General features: G+C 36.6%; 1 protein-coding gene, 1 long non-coding RNA gene and 1 pseudogene across 3 annotated transcripts in view; 2 read left to right on the top strand and 1 right to left on the bottom strand.

Moving 5' to 3' along the window:
• Positions 1-1559: 1559 nt before the first annotated feature.
• On the top strand, positions 1560-2327 carry LOC107699457 (uncharacterized; annotated as a pseudogene).
• On the top strand, positions 2286-5713 carry LOC107699534 (uncharacterized). Its single transcript, XR_001635467.1, has 3 exons — positions 2286-2338; positions 2596-2641; positions 5324-5713. It is a non-coding gene; the product is annotated as an uncharacterized LOC107699534 (long non-coding RNA).
• Positions 5714-13145: 7432 nt separating this feature from the next.
• Positions 13146-21482, bottom strand: part of bcam (basal cell adhesion molecule (Lutheran blood group)) — a 54473-nt gene continuing 46136 nt past the window's right edge. Inside the window, exons 10-17 of one of the 2 annotated variants that reach the window (XM_016500825.1) lie at positions 20670-20811; positions 18924-19048; positions 18692-18833; positions 17353-17385; positions 16846-16866; positions 14844-14985; positions 14649-14748; positions 13146-13898 (exon numbers count right to left, since the gene is read on the bottom strand). In XM_016500825.1, the coding sequence (XP_016356311.1) occupies positions 13896-13898; positions 14649-14748; positions 14844-14985; positions 16846-16866; positions 17353-17385; positions 18692-18833; positions 18924-19048; positions 20670-20811 (708 nt within the window). In that variant the 3' untranslated portion in view covers positions 13146-13895. Of the gene's footprint in view, positions 13899-14648; positions 14749-14843; positions 14986-16845; positions 16867-16916; positions 17392-18691; positions 18834-18923; positions 19049-20669; positions 20812-21482 lie in introns of those variants that run through there. The other variant, XM_016500824.1, reaches the window with a different exon arrangement.

The raw sequence follows: 21482 nt of genomic DNA, 5'->3' as shown, positions 1-21482 counted from the left end.
GTGAAAGCATGCCAAAGGGAACTTGTAGCCCGAGGACAAACAAACCTGTCACACGCTTTTTACAACAACTTAAAATACCCAGAATATTTTCTATAGACCTAACATAACAGCACAAGCATTCAAGAAAAAGGAAGGAATGATTAGATATACTTTCAGGTCATTTGCAAGTGTGTACAGTACATGAAAATGTGCAAAGAACTGGCAAAACCTGTCATCAGCTGTTTATAACAGCACTTACAGGAATTCAGATCTTAAAAGCACTCTTTATGGCATTACTATTACAGAACCCTGGGGTGGAACACAGCCCGAGTGACAAGGATCACACTTTACCTGACGTGAACAAAGTTATTCAGATATCTTTAACATAAGAGCATCATAAATAAATAAATAGACTGACAGACATTATCTGTCTTACTCTTACAATTCACTTACAGGAATTTAGATCTTAAAGGCACTTTCCATGCAGAGACAGACAGACAGAAAAATAGTGGATAGAGGGACAAATAGATTGATAACACTTTATTGTTACATATTGCAATAAAGGTACTTGCAAAACTGACATTTAAGATCTTAGACCAGTTTTTCTTACTTGTGTCAGATAGCTGCAGTCTGTCTAAACATCATCTAATGCAAATATGAAATTTAGATCTGATTTGCATTTCTTTATTGTTTGGATTTTAAACATATCTGAGCAAAAAAAAAGTCAGTTTATCAGCCCGAGAAAGATGCTTTTTATAAACAGATAGTGTAGCATTTACCAGCAGGGGCTAACCATCCATACCTTAACCTTTGACCCTTACATACATAACCCCAGCTGATGTTGTGAGTTATGTATATGGTCCCTGGAAACACATTTGAGACGCATGTTAATACAATGTGCAAACAGTGAGATTGATGTTAATACTAGGGCTGTCAGTCGATTAACATTTTTAATCTAATTAATTACATGATGTGTCGATTAATTAATCTAATTTATCACAAATTACATTTGGCTGTGAAAATACCCCCAAGAGATTATTTAATGCTATTTTTGTGTTAAATGAGAAAGTAGACATTACAAATATAGCTTTAGAAAGAAATATTTAATTTGATTCAACGTAAAATGTATTACACATAAACATTCAGGCTACAATGGCCTAACATAAACTATGAAACATAAAAGAAGATCATTTGAGAAACATCTCAGTTTTTTTTTCTCGTTCATGCAATGGAAGTAATTTGTAACCAAAACAGCTTTGTTACCAACAGTCTTCAAAATAGCTTCTTTTATGTTCCACAAAAGCAAGTAAGTCATTCCGGTTTGAGTCTAAATTATGACATTATTTTTTTAATTATTTTTTTTCACAATTGCGTGATACAAACTCGAAATTGCGAGTTATAAAGTCAGAATTGCGAGATATAAACTCGCAATTCTGAGAAATAAAGTCAGAATTGTGAGATAAAAAGTCGCAATTGCGAGTTATAATGTCAGAATTGCGACTTTTTATCTCGCAATTCTGAGAAATAAAGTCGCAATTCTGAGGAAAAACGGTCAGAATTGGGAGATATAAACTAGTTTCCTGTTACTGAGATTGACCTTCACCGAAGTGTCAAAGACGGTAGGATTGCATATTCTATAGCCTAAAAATGGAAAATATTATAGAGGATTATTTTCGGCGCGGTTTCACTAATAGAGAAATCTTAATTTTATTGGAGGAATCACACAACATAGGCTAAAGCTTAGTTTCCGGACTCTTGAGAGAACGTTATGCAGGAATCAGTTGTGGCGGAGACGCAATAAAACAGATGAGGCTGAAGTGGCACGTTTTATACACCAGCAGCTACAGACATCGGGACGACAACATGGCTATCGCTGGATGCACCAGAAATGTTGGCTGTCCGGCATTATTACAGACAGAGAAACTGTCCGTCAGTTGATGCGACTGTTAGATGGACAAGGAGTTGATCTGCGTGCTCGCGGTCGTCTACGGCGACGAATGTATAACAGTCGCGGGCCAAACTATGTTTGGCATATTGACGGATATGATAAGTTAAAACCTTACGGAATATGCATAAACGGATGCATTGATGGTTTCTCCAGAAAAATGATCTGGCTTGAAGCATACAAAACGAACAATGACCCACGAGTAATTGCAGGTTATTTCCTACAAGCTGTTGCTGAGAATAACGGATTTCCACAAAGAATTCGCATTGACCATGGAACTGAAAATACGCATTTAGCAGATATGCAGACATTCTTCAGAGACACTGCGAGTGCAGAATGTGTCACTCTTGATCCAAGCACTGAATCTCAAAGCTCTTGGCATCACATATCAATCTGTTTTTAGTCCAATCATAGGTAAGAGGGATTACATTTGTAGAGTTCTGCAAGGAAAACACTTCCCACAAACTGGCTGTCTGTGCTAATTAAGAAGCAAGTCTTCATAATTATAGTTCACATTTTTAAAAACTACCATCTGGCCATAAAGATTTCATCTGACCATAAAGATTTTTGCATTTGTCTTTTGTTACACTGACACTCAAGAGTGATATTAAAAATATTGTCCCTTACATGTTTAAAGTAAAGATGTAATTGTTTTTCCCATATTATTATAGGTCACAACCATTCACAAGGCAACAGAGAGTATTTATGGCTAGACTGGTGAGCACACTTTTCATATTCTTTTATTAATTGATCAATTTTGTATGCTTAAGAAATTAAAATAAATATTTATCTATGCTAAAAAACTAACATTACACTGGGGGAAAAATGTGATTTTGAGATCCATGGTTGGCATTTGATCTAATCTAACATCAAATTACATTGTTTATTTTTTTTAAATATGAAGTTTGTTTACAAAAAAATCATACTGTCTATCACTTTCTATTCATCAGTCAACAACTTAAAGAGGATGAGAGGATGAAATCCCCTGAGCCCCAGACTGCAGGTAATTTTTTTAAACAAAAAAGTAACTTTTTGTCTGAATATTATTTGTATTTGTTCTTATTTGTTCTTTTTTCATGAAAAGGCCAATCAAGTCTCAAAACAAGTTTCTGAGGTCAAAGGCTCTGCAATCCCCACCCTTACTTCCATTGTGCTATATCTATCTCTATCAAGATTAAGGGTGAGCATAAGTTATATTTCACTTTATGGTCATTTGTCTTTAAACATGCTTATGTTCGGGGAATATTTTTTTTTTTTTACAATTATGGGCCAGACCCTGCATTGTAATAAACTTTCAAGTCTTGCTGAACCTTATGCTGAACCCTTAGTTTTGCATATTGCTTATTGCTGACAGATTTAACCATTATTCACTATATGAAGCCCTGCTACCTTTAAAGCACCCGGCCAAGAAAAGCACTGATGACGCAATAGGCAGCTTAATGTGTATTGAATGAATGAATGATTCTGTAGGTGCATCCCAATTCATATGCTTATGCACTATGCCATTTTGTAATATAAATATTGTGTTCACACTTAAAAATTCCAACACAGAATTTTGGACACTTCATGTACTCAGTCATTGCACCTTTAATTATGTAATTGATGACAAGCAAGTTGTCTAAATGCCATACACTAGACACACAGTACATAATTTAAGAGCGTACAATGTAATTTGGAACAGCTACTGACATGTCATATTTCTACATTAAAATTTCTATAATTAAAACTTTAACCTCATAACATTATTGATGCAATTGCAATTGTAATTTTACTGTATTGTACATGCAATTATGCTACCAATGAGCTGCATTTAAAGGAGTAGTTCACTTTCAGAATGAAAATTCTGTCACCATTTGCTCACCCCCCACTTGTTCCAAACCTGTATGAGATTCTTTCTTCTGTTGAACACAAAACACTGCAAAAAATGCTTTTCTAGCTTAAATCTTCTGTCTTGTTTCCAGCCAAAATATCTAAAAATTCTTAAATCACGAAGGATTTTCTAGACAAGTAAAAATTATTGTCTTGTTTTCAGAAAAAAAAAAGTCAAAATTAAGTGAGTTTTTGCTTGAAACAAGCAAAATAATCTGCCAATGGGGTAAGAAAAATAATCTTGTTTCAAACAGAAAACAAGATTATTTTTCTTACCCCATTGGCAAATTATTTTGCTTGTTTCAAGCAAAAGCTCACTTGAATTCGACTTGTTTTTTTCTGAAAACAAGACAATAATTTTTACTTGTCTAGATAATCCTTCTTGATTTAAGATATTTTGGCTGGAAACAAGACAAAAGATCTAAGCTAGAAAAGCATTTTTTGCAGTGAAGAAGATATTTTGAAAAATGTTGGGATCTGAACAGTTGATGAGCACCATCGACTTCCATAGTAGGAAAAAAAAATACCATGGAAGTCAATGGTTCTCATCAACTGTTCAGATCCCAACATTTTTCAAAATATCTTCTTTTTTGCATATTGCTTATTGCTGACAGATTTAACCATTATTCACTATATGAAGCCCTGCTACCTTTAAAGCACCCGGCCAAGAAAAGCACTGATGACGCAATAGGCAGCTTAATGTGTATTGAATGAATGAATGATTCTGTAGGTGCATCCCAATTCATATGCTTATGCACTATGCCATTTTGTAATATAAATATTGTGTTCACACTTAAAAAATCCAACACAGAATTTTGGACACTTCATGTACTCAGTCATTGCACCTTTAATTATGTAACTGATGACAAGCAAGTTGTCTAAATGCCATACACTAGACACACAGTGCATAATTTAAGAGCGTACAATGTAATTTTGGACAGCTACTGACATGTCATATTTCTACATTAAAATTTCTATAATTAAAACTTTAACCTCATAACATTATTGATGCAATTGCAATTGTAATTTTACTGTATTGTACATGCAATTATGCTACCAATGAGCTGCATTTAAAGGAGTAGTTCACTTTCAGAATGAAAATTCTGTCACCATTTGCTCACCCCCCACTTGTTCCAAACCTGTATGAGTTTCTTTCTTCTGTTGAACACAAAAGAAGATATTTTGAAAAATGTTGGGATCTGAACAGTTGATGAGAACCATTGACTTCCATAGTAGGAAAAAAAAATACTATGGAAGTCAATGGTTCTCATCAACTGTTCAGATCCCAACATTTTTCAAAATATCTTCTTTTGTGTTCAACAGAAGAAAGAAACTCATACAGGTTTGGAACAAGTGGGGGGTGAGCAAATGGTGACAGAATTTTCATTCTGAAAGTGAACTACTCCTTTAACAGACTAAGTGCATAAATACCACTTCTGATGCAGCTTCTGTGCCACCCATGCAATTCAAAGATGGATTTTGTTGATACTGATTACATTTGATTGCTAACAACCCTATTGTGTGTTGTAGGCTCAGGCTCCATGAGCCTACTCTAAGTATCCAGATGGAAAATGTTTACATCCCATCATTTTATACACCCCTCAGGATCACCTTGTCTATTAGACACATTACTCAAGGTACAGTAAATAATCTCCATTATAAATCTCTGTGCATGATGATATAAAATCACAGTGATATGCTTTCAGAGGGTGGAAATAATTTGTTCCATACCATCCTCATATCTATCCTCATGTGCAAAGGAGGCCAGCATCCTGTCAAATTGAGATCTTGTTATCTGTGATCTGTTTGTTTTCAGTCTTATAACATGGCAAAAGCACAACCATCAGAATAAGAAGGAAAAATGCACAAGCATCTATATGTAATGAATACTAAAAAAAAAAAAGTACATAGTTTTGACTATTTTTAAATGTATAAACTATGTTTTTCCAACGAGACGTTTTCTCTCATCCTACTCATCAGTCTTAACATTTCTGTGCTTGCATGATACCTGGCTCCACTTGTGCTGAAATAGTCAATATGCTTACTGTAATTGTGAAGAATATAAATAACATTAAGATTCCTCAATTTCTACTTTTGTGTTTAATTGACAAAATAACAGTACAGGTTGGTAGTGACCCTATTAAGCCCAAATGTATGTTTTCTATGTTGTTTTACATATGTCTGAATAACTTGTTAATACAGTGCGTATTAAAGGGGTTATTAAATGCATTTTTAGATCTTTATATTACGGCCCCTCTCAGAATTGCGACACTCTAGCAAAGCACTATAGGAAACCTTTTTTATTTTTTATTCAGTGGCGGAAACGGGCTTCCATACTTTACAGTTTTTATTTTTCTTTATTTTTTTTAATGAAATAATATTCTAAATAAGAAACTAAAACTGCCAGCAGGTGGCGGTAAATGTCTTTATGAGTCTTTCCTTCGATTCGTTCAAACGGCTAATTCATTCAGGAATGACGTAAAGGGCTTAGGCTACTTTATGAATGGGCGTTTGAATCATTGATTCACACCATTCGTTCAAAACGCAGATTCATTGAGAAACTATTAAACACCGCTGTGTTGCTCGGAGACGCACAACAATTCTTCTGTAGCTTTATAGGTAATATTTTTGTTGGCAAAACTAGCAATTAGCAAAAACAGACAATATTGTGTTTAAAATATACCACAAGATTAACTTCAACTGAACTGTTGTATAAAATCACATTTAAACTCGTTATATTAGAGACAAAAACAGCACTCGTGCGATTGCTCTCGCTGCTCGTGTAATATCGCTTATAATATGATATAAATCTGAGACAAAAACTCATACAGGAGCATTTTTGCCCCAATATCTTGAATTTTAGGGCATAACTGCATTTAAGGAGTAGTTGTCCTGCATCATATTTGTCAACAGTCAGCTGTATGAAATGTAAGATGGCGTACAGTTCTGGGGGCGGGGCCAGTGCGTTAACTGTGTTAAAATATTTTAATCGCGTTATTTTTTCACAACTAACCACCAGCCCTACAGCCCTAGTTAAAACCAATGCTTAGTTGACCTGAGACTGAAGAGACATCCTTATCAGGCTCTAAAGTAAAACACTTAACAACAGGTTACTCCAGAGGGATTGTTTTTGCAATGCGCATTGTAAACCCACTGGAAGAAAGAATGTTGACTAATTGCTACTTATATCCTGTCCCTTGTTTTAGGAAAAATATTCAGAGGCACTGTTCAGAGGTTTACCATTACTCTCAATGAGTGAGGAGGAAACAGAGGCTAACCAGGCACTACCAAGGTCTGCAAACTAAACAAGGGGATATAGAAAATCACTCACAGATTCATTCATTCACACTCCTATTGCATAAAAATAATCACACATCCTATACATAATCTTTAATGGAAGTAGAGATATCCTAAAACAAATCTTCCTATAATGTGCTTGTTCTTCAGGAAGAAATATGGAAGGAACACACACACATACATCCTCTAGATCCAGACGGCATCACGAGCGCTCGGCGGTGAACTAAAGCACAAGTAGTGCTGATAAACAGAGAGGGCTCAGCTATGTGAGTAATGTCAAGGCTTTTCTGCTATCTCTCCTTTAATGCATGAGAAATTCCCTCCCAAATGCTGACAACCATAACACACCCACATTTCGCCTGCTGGTTCTGGTGTCACTGAAATCTCTTCTCATCAGTCACAGAATCGAATTAAAACAGAATAAACTCATCACAAAAGCGGCTAATTAAAAAAATGTCTCACTTGAATTAGCAAAGCGAGATAATTTTGCTAATCTTCAAGGCTGGTTTGATAACATTCTGCTCTGAACCCGAACACAGCAGGGGCTGTAATGGAGGGCCGAGGATAACGACAAACTGAGGAGGTCTCGTTCACTGCATCATTAAAGAGCAAATTGAGTGAACATGTAACATATAATATGCACGCACACACACAGATGTGCAATTAGCAGTTTCTAGGAGAAATCCCCATGAAATCAAGCCGCAAAACTCCCTCCAATGACAGAAAGGGATTGTGGGTATGAGAATATGAGTCAGTGGAAAGAGTATGAAAGCTGGTGAGAACATAGAGTGTGGGAAGCACATTTAATTATCATCTTGCTGTTTTAATCTTGATGTTCTCTGTCTAGAAGGACTGGATTTTTTTTACAAGAATATGACCTTGTCCGAAAATGCAAATGTTTAAGCAGTAATGAACTTTTCTCTCACTCTCTGTCATACCTGGCACCATGTTTTATGACACCTGTGCTGATATAACAGCAGGACAGCACTGACTGTCGGCACGTCCAGGCAGATCGTACAGCTGCCCTCAGTTTCAGAGTATATAACACCTGCACATATTTTTTATCACTTAAAATGGCTTGCTGCTTCTTGTCTGAAGGCCCCAGTGGCACAGAAATGACACACCTCAGCTTTAAAGGTGCCCTTCTGGTGAGCGTGATTTGATCAATACAACATGTTTCCAATCAACCAATCAGAATTGAGAGATAACTTTTCAGGAAATGTCAGTTTTAGGCTTACAATCAGGATTAGGTGCTTCTGCACCCTTGTTAATCAGCTATAATTTCCCTCTGATTTTAGGAATAAATTATGGGTAAGTTTAGGTTTAGGGGTGGGGATTGGGTTAAGTCTGTATTTTTGGACAGTAATGTTGATCCGGGATCAACAAAAGATGTTGATCCAGGAACATGTCTTACTTGGCAAAATCACGGCGACCAGGTCTTTTAGACTGACATTTCAGTTACAGCAACATACAGTTTCAACATTCACTCTTATGAGTGCCCAATAACATGGCTGGTAATGAGATTAAAGGGATAGTTCACCTAAAAATTAAAATTGTGTCATCATTTACTCACCCTCATGTTGTTTCAAACCTGTATGAGTTTCTTTCTTATGTTGAACATAACAGGATATGTTTTGAAGAATGCTGGTAATCAAACAGTTGATGGTCCCCATTGACTTCCATAGTAATTCTTTCCCTGCTATTGAAGTCAATGGGGACCAACAACTGTTTGGTCCTTCAAAATTCTTCAAAATATCCTATTTTGTGTGCAACATAAGAAATAAATTTATACAGGTTTGGAACGACATGAGGGTGAGTAAATGATGACAGAATTTTCATTTTTGAGTGAACTATCCTTTTAAACCAGTATTCAGTTAGTCTTGCGATTTTAACATGGCAGCAGTTCCACGTAAAATAAGACGGCTTATTTATTTATTTAAAAAAAATGTTTATCATAAGTAGGCTACTACATAAGTACTTTTTTTAAATACCGGTAGGTAGAAAAATAACAGTACCTTTTTAAGTGTTATAATTCAGTTTCAGGCAGTGTTGATATTGTTACTGAAACTATTCAAATGTTTGCAGTAATTAAAGCTGAAATAAAATACTAAATGACTTAAACCTAAAATGAAAACTGTAAATAAAAATTAAAAGTTAATTAACAATATTTATAAATGCTATAAAAGTATATAATTAATACTAAGGCAGGGATTTCGGACCACTAAAGCAAAGTGGTATTTCTCTCTATCTTAATCACTCACTCACATACTAACAAGAAGTACGGAGTGGATCGGTATTGGGGAAAGATGGAGAGCCACTCGCTTTGATGAGGGAGAATCATCATTAAATCAGTGGAATAGATCCAGACATCAGTGTCCCCATTCACTAAATACAAATGCATAACAATGTGCTTGAGAGCATCTGATAGCTGACTCACTTACATCCCCTCTTTCTCTCTCTTATTATTCACATCATTCTCCAAGCATCCTTCCTAATTTTCTCCATCTACAGATCTTGTCCAGCTGCAGCCTATTGTAACACGTCCTTTCTATTCCTATCAAATGTCTTTTCTTATCTGAAACAATTATGATTTCAATTCTTTTTTAAATTTTCCATCCTTATTGTCATCTCAAAATCAAACTGCATTAACATGTATTTGTTCCTGTGCTGCTGGTCTGACAGGTGAATGAGCTCTTGTTAGTGATTGAACTGTCAGAATCAATGATTTAAGAGGGATCCACAGATGCGTCTGTCTCATTCCTCAAACTCACATGGACAGTGCAAGCAAATAATGTTAATCACACCTGAGGGTATATCTGGCTTAGTATGTATTTTTAAAATGATCGCCTTACATGCAAATTTCAACACAGGAGGAATTTCACCACCTTGACTGACACCTGGCAGGCCGGGGCAAGGATGAACAAGGCTGTGGGTGAAGGTTTGATGGCATATTGCCTGTGTCATTTTTCCAAACATGCTGTGAGGTAGGCAGCTTCCTACATTTTAAGACACAATCTTGAGAATGTGTAGGAAGTGTCCAGCGTTCACAATTCATCAAATACTGTACGTCATCAAGGTACGGTGCACTACACCTGCATTTTTCAGCGTGATTACACTACACACACTAGTATACTAGTACAAAATGGCATAGAATATTGCATATGTGTGCAAAATGGGACAAAAATACAGGCATGAGACCACTTCCATTCTGACAGCTCAGTAAAATGCAGTCAGTCATTACTAACTATTTTGCTATGGTGAAGAGCTTCTTACATGACTGGTTGCAAAATAATAATAATAAAAATGAATGTTTAGATTTAATGAATGAGTTCTTAAATCATGACGTACATTTTTTGGCCCTCTCCAAACCCTTGAGCGGTTCCTTTGTTGTTATTTTATTATTATTATTTTTTTTACAAGTAATATAATCTTTGCGGTTGACCTTGCTGAGATTTGAGACTTTCGCGTTTTGTTCTACAACATAAATTGCATACTTTCACAAACCACACAGTTCGGAGAAAAAACAAATCTGGGTTTTAAGATTAAACAAGTTAAGAAACGCCGTTACAGGTAGGCTATGTCGCATTGTGTTGTTCCACGCTCGCCGACTACAGTGTGAACACAATCATCAGGCAATTGGTTCCTATAGCAGAACGACACTAAATACGATGGTTCATTCTCACAAATATAACATAACCAAACCCCACGCCTATCTGATTACATAATGTAATGATCGTACTTAAATGTCATTCAATTCGGAAGCGTGTATCTGTCCTCAAAGATAATAGCCTGCTGTCTTTACATGTAGAAATCCCTTACGGGGGTTTCGCATTATCATTTAACGATTAACATGATCATACATGATATAGTCACTTACCTGGCAGTTCCAAAAGATTAATGTCTATTAAATCTGAACTGTCATTAGAAGTAGAGAACAAAGACTGAAACCCCAAAGGGAAACTCGAGATGAATGTTAAGAGGGTGAGTAAAATGTTTAACATACTCAACTGGTTTATCTATTTAAATTATAAAGTTACCTGAGGGTTACAGTAATTTTAGACACACAAAAAAAGAGACAGTTTGGGATTTGTTGTAGTTGTTGTTGTTGTTTGACAGTATAAACTCTACACAGTTCCAATCAGAAGAAGACAAGCTACAAAGTTCACAAATGTGTGCCACAAATATACAGTATACCTGGAGGGCACAAACAATTGCAGACATCCATAAAGTATGACATCTTATTCAAAACAGCACTCTTCTTTCTTGCAAAAACCAGCAAAATTGCAAAATCATTCAGTAGTTAAGACACGTATTCTTAAGAAAACTTTTTTTTTTGTTACACATTATTCTAGAAAATGGGCGTTCAAATAACTTGTATGCAAATATTGACCATATCTATAAATCACACATTGCATTGACAGAACATATGACTACATTTTGCAAAATGAAATCAGTAAATGTAAAAAAGAGCATCAAGATAACAGTAAAAAATTATCTATGAGCAGTCTAAAACAGAGGCCTTCATAAACGGGCCATCATACATTTTCCAGTGTTTGAGACTTTCAGAGATATTTTAGCTCACGTTCCATGTGTCTATTGGACAATTAATACATACTGATTCATTAAAATACTCTCAACTACACACAAAGACTCAGTAGATGAAAAAAAAATGTTATATCCAAACCAAGCCCTCTCCTACTCTCTATCCATCTCATTTCTCCTCAGTCCTCTTTTTACCCTCATCCAATTGTAACAAACCTGCTGCTTAGAGACTCTAGAATCACTGTTTTGTTGGTACAGGGAAACACTGTATGTATACTGTGTAAGTGTCTGTGACCATATTCAGAAATTGCGTAAATGTTTGAAAAACTGTCCCTGGGTGTTGCTCTGACATGCAGAGGACCCGACTCAAAGAACAGCAGATTGTGAATCTGTTATTTGAAGCAAATAACAAGGCTCACAGCTTTGTTTAACAGTAGGGCCTGGGAAAAAAATGACAGGGTTTTCCAACAACATAGTGATTCTAGAATGTTCCAGCTGTGCCACCTGAACAACAGTGTGCTTTTACTGAGAAAGATACAAAATGCATATATATGCAAAACACAGAAACCTGTAACGCCATATACAAGCTTAATGAAATCATTTTTACACCCCATGTTCATTCATATTTTTGGTTTAAAAAAAAAAAACCAAAGTGAAAGAGGCAATGGACAACAATATTGATAAATAACAAAAAAGATTACCACTCTGTGACAACAGTGGAAAAGTTCCGGCCCTGCCCTTCAACTTTTACCAAGTTTTCATGTTTATCTCCTTGCTCTCAGAATTTAAAGTGATAGTTCTCCCAAAAAGGAAAATTACCGGTATGTCATAATTAACTCACCCTCATGTCATTCTCAGTGTTTTTATTTTACAATGAAAATCAGTGGGATCCAGTTTGGTTTTGGAATCCATTGACTTTCATTATGTACAAAAGCAGTTCAAAATATCTTCATTTGTGTTCCACAGAAGAAAGAAAGTCATCTAGGTTTGGAACGATAATGAGGATGAGTAAATGATGATAGAATTCGTTGTTGTGTGAATTATGAAAGTATAAAGATTTGGGGTTTCACATAACTAAACGGAGAGCAAAAACTTTTAAGCTTTAAGAAAAGGCTGAAAGTGTTTAATTGATATGTTTCTCTAAATATAAATAAAGAAAAACTTAGTGATATTAATAGTGTTGGAAAAACTTCAAACAGAATAGTATATTGGGACCGTATGTTCATTATAATTTCTGCTCAGTGAGTAGATAATTTCCAATCACGCTCAGCATTTTAATAATCCAAAAAGAATAGTGGAGTTGAGACTATATAAAAAATTGAATGATTAATCCCATTAGGATGCATTTTAAAAGACGATAGACCTGTCCTCTTACTAACCCATGTGTAATAATTACAGAGTTAGGTTAAAGTCTTTGAACATGTTTGGGCTGTCAAACGGAATTCAGTGCAGTTCAGAAGAAATGAGAGGATTGAGTTAGTTCTGCAACTCTTCCACAACTCTCAGACTTGAGCTGAATGGGTCCGTGCATTTAGATATATGGTTTGAATGGGGTTCTCACACACGCTATTTCTTTTCCGTCACCTCTGGCTTTTGGTTATAGCTCAAAACATACAGGTGTGGGACATGGTCTAAAATATCTAAGGCGTTGAAAGGAACAGCTGGACAGTGTGTATAATGGCACATCCATATGATCCATGCAGATCATGGCCAAAGCATATAGTGGTCTGTATAGGGTTTACTAATCAGGGTAATGGCACGTGTGCAGTTCACAATCAAAAATGTACACAGTAAGTGCAGTTTGTAATGCAAAAAGAGGCTGTACTGCACTATTTCAATAACATAAACTAATCGACATAACCAGGGTGCAGCACAGCATGAAAAGCAACATCCAGTGTCCACAGTGAATTTTCTGCTTTGTTTTGGGTAGAAGAACTCTGCATTAAGCTGCGCTCTAGTTAATAGAGTTGTACAAAGATTGGCTTGATTACACAATCAGGACACAGTATGTAACCATATCAAAAAAATGCCAGATTTACATTTATTGCCCCTCCCACTTCTAAACTGAAACCCACCGTCAGTTCAACATCATAGCCCCTCCCACAATCTTTCAAAAAGAAAACTGTACAGCTAAAATGAATTCATCTTCTCTTTCCTCTCTTCTCCTCTCTTCTCCTCCATCAGAGCACTCTTAATTCACCACCATCCTCTACGTCTCTGGAGATCTTGTTCTTACTTGTATCTTTTCTTCTTCGTTTTTGTATCACTGTGAAAGTGGAAAGGTTGTTAATGAACACATACTGTTTTTACTGGCCATCATTTAGCTGCGTAAAGTAATAACATTTTTGAGATTAAAGACTATTTGTCCATTTAAAGACATAGTTTATCCAAAAATGAAAATTACCCCATGATTTATTCACCCTCAAGCCATCATAGGTGTATATGACTTTCTTCATTCAGATGAATACAATTGGAGTTATATTAAAAAATGTGTTGGTTCTTCCCAGCTTTATAATGGCAGTGAATGGGGTCGAGATATTGAAGCCCAAACAAGTACATCCATCCATCATAAAAAGTGCTCCAGTTGTTCACTTCAGAAGGGCTTTATTAACCCACCGAAGACGTGTGGTATACTTTTTATGATGGATGGACACACTTTTTTGGGCTTCAAAATCTCAACCCCCATTCACTGCCATTATAAAGCTTGGAAGAGCCAGGACATTTTTTTAATATAACTCCGTCTGAAAGAAGAAAGGATGCACCTAGGATGGCTTGAGGGTGAGTAAATCATGGGGTAATTTTCATTTTTGGGTGAACTATCCCTTTAAGGATCACAGCGCAGGCCTACAGGTCTTGTAATTTTAAATCTTTACCAATCTTTTTCCATTTTGCCCATTTGTCAGCAAGATGTTTTCTATCATTTAGAGAAATTTGTATAATTTAAAATACAAAAAAGAATTTGGTACTGTGGTTCAGCTGAGAACCACCTTGCTAAAATTTGCCTTTGAACCCTCACCTGTTCTGCATGTGGTTTGTTTAGCAGACCAGCCTCTTCATTGCCTTTATCACTGGACTTCATCTCCACCACAATACCACCTTTCACCTCTCCAGATGCCCTGGAAGGAGAAAGTGACAAAATGTATGAAGTGAATAAATGCAAATGTGAACACATGAACTGCAAATGTTTGTTATCATGGTTCATGCTACTCACACATCCTTCTTGTCCTTTTTCCCACAGCTCAGCTTGCCCTTCTTACTAAGGAAGAAGAGCAGAGCCACCAGGAGGAGAAGCAGCAGAACGCACACCACCACCGCAATCACGACCGCGCTCGAACCTCCCTGCTGTTTCTCCGCTGAGAAGATCGAACGAGAAAAGAGTTGGTGAGAAGTTGAAGGTTAATGGCGAGTGTGAAGAAGTGATGAGTTTGGGTGGGAGAGGAAGAGAAATGGGAACACAGAGGAGGAACGGGCGTGTTGAGGAGGGTGGGGAGGAAGTAAACCAGAACAATAAGCAATTGTTCTTTTGTCGACATTAAAACAAGACCCAAGTAATCAGTGATAAATAAGGTCACAGTTTGACAAATGATATACAAACACACACAATCTCACAGCTGTAAGCAAACAGACAATTGCATAGATACACATGCACTATTTTATTCTCACGCAAAGACAGAAAAACAGCAGGGGTTATACAGACCTGTTTTAAACACAGGGTTTCCTTTGAGCAGCATTATGGGAAAGAGAAAGTTGAGTCCGATTGAACAGCGCACAGGAAAAAACACTTTACCATTAACCCACATACACACACAACGAGGCCCATCACCAAGATGAAGACAAACACACACACACACGCACGCTAAAGTGACCGCACAAGCTAAACACTTGACAGCACGCTCAAGGATGAAAGGAAAGAACGGCGGTATTAAAGAGACAGACACATAGAGGAAGGAAAGAGAGGAAAGTAAAATAGAACAGAATCCTTTATTGTCCCAAATGAGGGTAAAGTTAAAGGTGTAGCATCAACAAAATAGAGGACTGACATCATACAAAGATCACATACATAATACAATATACAATATACACAGTGTTTGGTAACAGTACATAATATACAGTGTAAAGGGCTGGAAAGCTAGATCACGGAGTATGTACAAGAAAGAGTCCTGAGAGGGAGAGGAGGAGCAGAGAGAGCTGGGACAAGTGTCTACCTCGGTTAGCAGCATTGGGATTTGATGATTTGTCTGGATCTGTACAGAGGAAATAAAAGAACTTAAGAGAAATTTAGAGAATGGGTAACATATTGAGTATAAATCAGAGTCTGTGGAGATATGTTGAGTAAATCTGCGTAAATACACTATGTTCAAAAGTTTGGGGTCAGTTAGTTTTTTTAAAGACATTGATACTTTTATTCAGCAATGAGCATTAAATTGGCTGCAGAAGATTTCTTTTTCAAAAAATGCTGGTCTTTTTTACCTTTTTATTTATGAAAAATCCTGAAAAAAAGACCTCCACAAAAATCTTAACCATTTTCCCAACCCTTTTGCATGTGATTTGTTTAGCAGACCAGCCTCTTCATTGCCTTTATCACTGGACTTCATCTCCACCACAATACCACCTTTCACCTCTCCAGATGCCCTGGAAGGAGAAAGTGACAAAATGTATGAAGTGAATAAATGCAAATGTGAACACATGAACTGCAAATGTTTGTTATCATGGTTCATGCTACTCACACATCCTTCTTGTCCTTTTTCCCACAGCTCAGCTTGCCCTTCTTACTAAGGAAGAAGAGCAGAGCCACCAGGAGGAGAAGCAGTAGAACGCACACCACCACGACAATCACGACCGCGCCCGAACCTCCCTGCTGTTTCTCCGCTGAGAAGATCGAACGAGAAAAGAGTTGGTGAGAAGTTGAAGGTTAATGGCGAGTGTGAAGAAGTGATGAGTTTGGGTGGGAGAGGAAGAGAAATGGGAACACAGAGGAGGAACGGGCGTGTTGAGGAGGGTGGGGAGGAAGTAAACCAGAACAATAAGCAATTGTTCTTTTGTCGACATTAAAACAAGACCCAAGTAATCAGTGATAAATAAGGTCACAGTTTGACAAATGATATACAAACACACACAATCTCACAGCTGTAAGCAAACAGACAATTGCATAGATACACATGCACTATTTTATTCTCACGCAAAGACAGAAAAACAGCAGGGGTTATACAGACCTGTTTTAAACACAGGGTTTCCTTTGAGCAGCATTATGGGAAAGAGAAAGTTGAGTCCAATTGAACAGCGCACAGGAAAAAAACACTTTACCATTAACCCACATACACACACACAACGAGGCCCATCACCAAGATGAAGACAAACACATACACACACTGAAGTGACCGCACGAGCTAAACACTTAACAGCACACTCAAGGATGAACGGACGGCGGTATTAATAGACAAACACCCAGGCACAGAGAGGAAGGAAAGAGAGGAAAGTAAAATAGAACAGAATCCTTTATTGTCCCAAATGAGGGAAAAGTTCAAGGTGCAGCATCAACAAAATAGAGGACGGACATCATACAAAGATCACATACGTAATACAATATACAATATACACAGTGTTTGGTAACAGTACATAATATACAGTGTAAAGGGCTGGAAAGCTAGATCACGGAGTATGTACAAGAAAGAGTCCTGAGAGGGAGAGGAGGAGCAGAGAGAGCTGGGACAAGTGTCTACCTCGGTTAGCAGCATTGGGATTTGATGATTTGTCTGGATCTGTACAGAGGAAATAAAAGAACTTAAGAGAAATTTAGAGAATGGGTAACATATTGAGTATAAATCAGAGTCTGTGGAGATATGTTGAGTAAATCTGCGTAAATACACTATGTTCAAAAGTTTGGGGTCAGTTAGTTTTTTTAAAGACATTGATACTTTTATTCAGCAATGAGCATTAAATTGGCTGCAGAAGATTTCTTTTTCAAAAAATGCTGGTCTTTTTTACCTTTTTATTTATGAAAAATCCTGAAAAAAAGACCTCCACAAAAATCTTAACCATTTTCCCAACCCTTTTTAACACTGAAGACTGGAGAAATGGCTGCTGAAAATTCAGCTTTAGCATCACAGGAATAAATTACATTCTAAAGTATATTAAAATAGAATTAACTTATTTTACATTTAAATAATATTTAACAATTTCACCGTTTATACTGTATTTTTTATCAAATATATGCAGCATTGGTGAACATAAGACATGTCTTTCAAAAACATAAAACACATTAAAAGAAGTGTCTACAAGGCTATGCAACTCAAGCACAGGTAATCCTATTATAAATAGTATCAAGGTGAATAGTTTGGCTCATGAATATCAATTAGGTAACATAACTAGAGATTTGAATGAGCACATCAATTCATATTCATGAGCATAGTGTTTCTATATATTGATGTCACAACCCTTAGCCCATAATCCCACCCTCCAAAAAAGTATGTATCAGATCAGGATGACCAATTACATTTTCTAAAATGTGCAGCATACAGCCATAGCACACTGCATAAAATATGGTATCTCACAATCCACTGTGCACTTAACCTTCAGTTTTCAGTGTATTAAATGAACTGGAAGCAATATTCTTGATTTTTTAAATCTTCTCAACTTACTTTTTAACCATGACTGCCAAAATTCAGACATTTTTACACAAAATGGGCTTAAAAAATTCATAATAACAGCATTCCTATATAATTTAGATATCTGGTTGCTACTGGCTGAATAAACCATGCAACATAATGAGGTCATGTGACAATGTACAAAAGCACTGTCTGAAATGTATATCCCTGCATTCTGCATATCGATTTCTGAAAAACCAGAAAGCAGTATACAGCATCTATGCTGGGGTGCTTTTGTGCATACCCTGCTGCTGGTTTATATGTACTAAACTAGACAAAACTGCAAGTTAACCCAGTGTTTTCTGTCCTATATTTACCCAGCACTGGGTTGCCAGTGGGGTTATTTTCAACCCAGTCATTTTTAGAGTGTAGTATTCCAGTCCCAACATAATCTGTAAGAGTAGGATGCACTAACCTGACTTGATGGACACCTTGAAGTTCTTGCTGTCTCTTCCATGCTTGTTGTATGCTTCACAAATCACACCATCCTTCAGAACCACAGCCGAGGCCTCAAGAGTGACTGTGCTGATAACCTTATTTCCCACTACTGTCACTGACTACACACAAACACACAGGTGAAAAATACAACGAATACAGTTTTCTGATTTAAAGATCAAACCTAATCTATTTGAAGCACATTCACGCACCTCTTTGCCAGAAGGTGTCCAGGTGAACTGTGGAGAAGGATGACCAAGAGCTGAGCAGTTGAGAGTGACCATCCCTCCTTCCTTATCAACAAAACCATTCAGTGGAGCAGCCATCTCAGGTGCACCTTCAAAACAAAAACATATGTTTATTATTACTATCAGTGGCCAATGTTTGAGTTCATTTGCTTTTAAACCCAAGGATTCTAATTTAAACCTACCACCAGATCTTAACAAGTCTGCCTTTTGACATCTTACTGAGGATTCAGTAAACATCATATTCATATGATATCATATTCCATGTGTTCAGAACAAAGGAAGAATTCATGGACCATGTTATGAATGCCTCACCATTCTTTCTTGGAAACCAGGAAAAGGTGTGAACTACACCCATGAATACTATAAATGCCATGAAGGAATATAGAACAAAACCAGGAAATCAACTATAGAATGAAAGTTTTTCCGATGGCACAGATAAGATACATGAGACCTTCCCTGGTGTTACAGTATACAGTATGTCTCATACTGCAGGGTGACAAAGTGTTTAAAAGTTTATGTCTTATTATAGGAATTAGTTCAACATTGTTAGTGGCCTTGGAAATATATCTCCCTTTGGCATTTCAGGACGTTGACTTGAACCAAATGAAGAAACAGCTCCGAGATGAATCGCAACATTTGATTTGAAGCAAAATGTCTATGACAATTGGAAAAAGGAATTTTTTTGTGTCCTTTTGATGTAGTTTCTTATTATAAAACATCTCTTTCATCCTTTAATGCGACAACATCCCATATTAGTTGGCTAAGCTTTAGGTTCACTACAACTCTTTACACATTTAGGAATTCTTATCAGAATGAATGTATTTACAAGTTGAACATACATGAGCGGCTTAATTAAAGTCTGGGACCTTATTTGTTATTTTGTTTACACCCTGAGTTGGGGGTGAATAAATTAAATTTGTGTGGTGGAAGCAAATTGTTATGGATCATAATAAGCTGTAAATGTGAATGTCGACAGTGCCATTTAGTTTGTAAGCATTTTGTTTACTGCCAGACAACCCAACTCATTTAACTGGTTTATGAGCAGACTAACATTTCCCATCATCCTCTATGGCAGCAAGAGAATGATAAAACACGCAGATCAGCATCAATTACACACCTAATGTGCATTCTTTACTCTTCATTACGGTGCATTAGCGCTAAAAAGCTTCCTGACTTGAGAGAAGAATATGAAACTGAAAAAAATTACTCAAAATCACACGAGTGCACATCATATCGTAATTATGATTTGAAAGAAGGAACTTCCAAGGAGAAGGTAAATGCAGCATCTGTTCTCATTTTTATTTTTATTATAGATGACTTATGACCTGACTTATTGAACAGTACTGTACCATCGTTTAACAACCTAAGTGGTTTGTCTTTAAAAGTTTATAATATTGTTTCACATCATGTTATATGTAGATGTTGAATTGTGTTTTTACTTACAATTGAGCTTGACTGGTTACTCTGAGCAGAAAACAAACACACTTTACTGTTTTCTTATGGCACTGAACTCCTACCTGTATCCAAACATAATATCCACACTACGGAAAGCAGCTGGTATAACAGCAAGCGTCGACAGTTTGTTGACAGCCCATAGTTTAGTTCTATCTCTTGAAAGCAAGCTGCTTTGATACTGATGACAGCTTGTATTGACACTTTGCACTGATAAACCACTATAATGCTGTGTGTGTCTGTGTTTGCACTTAGTACCTGTGACGGTAAGGGTGACATTGGCTTGTTTTCGGAGACCTGGCACTGAAGGTACAGCTCCGACACATAAATACACGCCAGCGTCAGCCAAAGTCACTGACTGGAGAGTCAACACACCCGTCTGCGACAGCTCCTTTGAGTCCTATGGCGTACAGTGAGATCAAATGAGATGTCGAGTCAAATTAGATCACTATTTCCAATGTTTTACTCACACTTGTGTCGTTCCAAACCCATTAGGCTTCGGTTCATCTTCGAAACACAAATTAAGATATTTTATTTGAAATCTCAGAGGTTTCTGTGCATCCATTGAAGGTCCAGGTAACCAAAAAGTTGAAGATCTGAAAAGGTCATAAAGTCATTGTAGCAGTTTAATTCAAGTCTTGTGAAGTTTGTTTGTTTGTTTGTTCTAGTGCATGAAGCATGACACAATGTTTCATGTTTTCCATATGTAATATGCTCTATGTATGCTGTGTGTTTATATGTGAATATAAGTTTAAATAAAATCTATTCATTATATTAAGCAATCATATCTCATCACAAGACTTGGATTAAACCACTTGATTCATTTGGATTCATTACAAATACTTTATGGCCTTATTGGACATTTACCTGGACTTTCAATGGGGGAAGATTAATCTAAGTCCTATGGGTTTGGATTGACAAGAGAGTGAGGAAATGATGGCAGAATATTCAGTTTTTGGAGAACTATCTGCCAAAATGACAAAAAAAAAAACCCTGAAAACTCCAAAGGTGGACACAGCGTAGAACCACAAGAACTAATAGAACATTATTCAGAGAATATATATATATATA

The sequence above is a fragment of the Sinocyclocheilus anshuiensis genome, unplaced genomic scaffold (assembly GCF_001515605.1).
Source record: "Sinocyclocheilus anshuiensis isolate Anshui unplaced genomic scaffold, SAMN03320099.WGS_v1.1 scaffold670, whole genome shotgun sequence".
Classification (NCBI taxonomy): Eukaryota; Metazoa; Chordata; class Actinopteri; order Cypriniformes; family Cyprinidae; genus Sinocyclocheilus; species Sinocyclocheilus anshuiensis.
The sequence above is the reverse complement of the archived record's forward strand: the minus strand, read 5'-3'. Positions and strand labels throughout refer to the sequence as shown.